The sequence below is a fragment of the Lepidothrix coronata genome, unplaced genomic scaffold (genome assembly GCF_001604755.1).
Source record: "Lepidothrix coronata isolate B3197 unplaced genomic scaffold, Lepidothrix_coronata-1.0 Scaffold627, whole genome shotgun sequence".
NCBI lineage: Eukaryota > Metazoa > Chordata > Aves > Passeriformes > Pipridae > Lepidothrix > Lepidothrix coronata.
Genome location: NW_016690807.1, coordinates 11302 through 11963, shown reverse-complemented (window position 1 = coordinate 11963; position 662 = coordinate 11302). Strand labels below are relative to the sequence as shown.

General features: G+C 61.8%; 1 protein-coding gene and 1 long non-coding RNA gene across 2 annotated transcripts in view; both read right to left on the bottom strand.

Annotated features, from left to right (window-relative positions):
• Positions 1-662, bottom strand: part of LOC108510301 (3-phosphoinositide-dependent protein kinase B-like) — a gene marked incomplete at its 5' end in the record, with an annotated part of 15304 nt that overhangs the window by 3348 nt on the left and 11294 nt on the right. Inside the window, 5 exons of the mRNA XM_017839973.1 lie at positions 23-60; positions 164-190; positions 274-300; positions 374-400; positions 500-560. Of these exons, the coding sequence (XP_017695462.1) occupies positions 23-60; positions 164-190; positions 274-300; positions 374-400; positions 500-560 (180 nt within the window). The remainder of the gene's footprint in view (positions 1-22; positions 61-163; positions 191-273; positions 301-373; positions 401-499; positions 561-662) is intronic.
• On the bottom strand, positions 91-633 carry LOC108510302. The gene is made up of 3 exons (XR_001878783.1): positions 600-633; positions 440-469; positions 91-229 (listed from the first exon to the last, which is right to left on the bottom strand). It is a non-coding gene; the product is annotated as an uncharacterized LOC108510302 (long non-coding RNA).

The window sequence follows — 662 nt, the reverse complement described above, 5'->3', positions numbered from 1 at the left end:
CATCACCACGCCCAGGCCCCACCAGTCCACGGCGCGCCCGTAGTCGTTGTCTTCCAGGACCTGGGGAGGGACAGGAACTGTGCTGGGACCTGCCAGGACCTAAGGAAAGGGTTTGGGACCTGCCAGGACCTGCCCCTCGTCCATCACCACCCCCAGGCCCCACCAGTCCATAGTCGTTGTCTTCCAGGACCTGGGGAGGGACAGGAGAGGGTTTGGGACCTGCCAGGACCTGCCAGGACCTGCCCCTCGTCCATCACCACCCCCAGGCCCCACCAGTCCATAGTCGTTGTCTTCCAGGACCTAAACAGGGACAAGAGAGGGTTTGTGACCTGCCAGGACCTGCCCCTCGTACATCACCACCCCCAGACCCCACCAGTCCGTAGTCATTGTCTTCCAGGACCTGGGGACGGACAGGAGAGGGTTTGGGACCTGCCAGGACCTAAAGAAAGGGTTTGGGACCTGCCAGGACCTAAGGAAAGGGTTTGGGACCTGCCAGGACCTGCCCCTCGTCCATCACCACCCCCAGACCCCACCAGTCCATAGTCGTTGTCTTCCAGGACCTGGGGAGGGACAGGAGAGGGTTTGGGACCTGCCAGGACCTAAAGAAAGGGTTTGGGACCTGCCAGGACCTAAAGAAAGGGTTTGGGACCTGCCAGGACCTA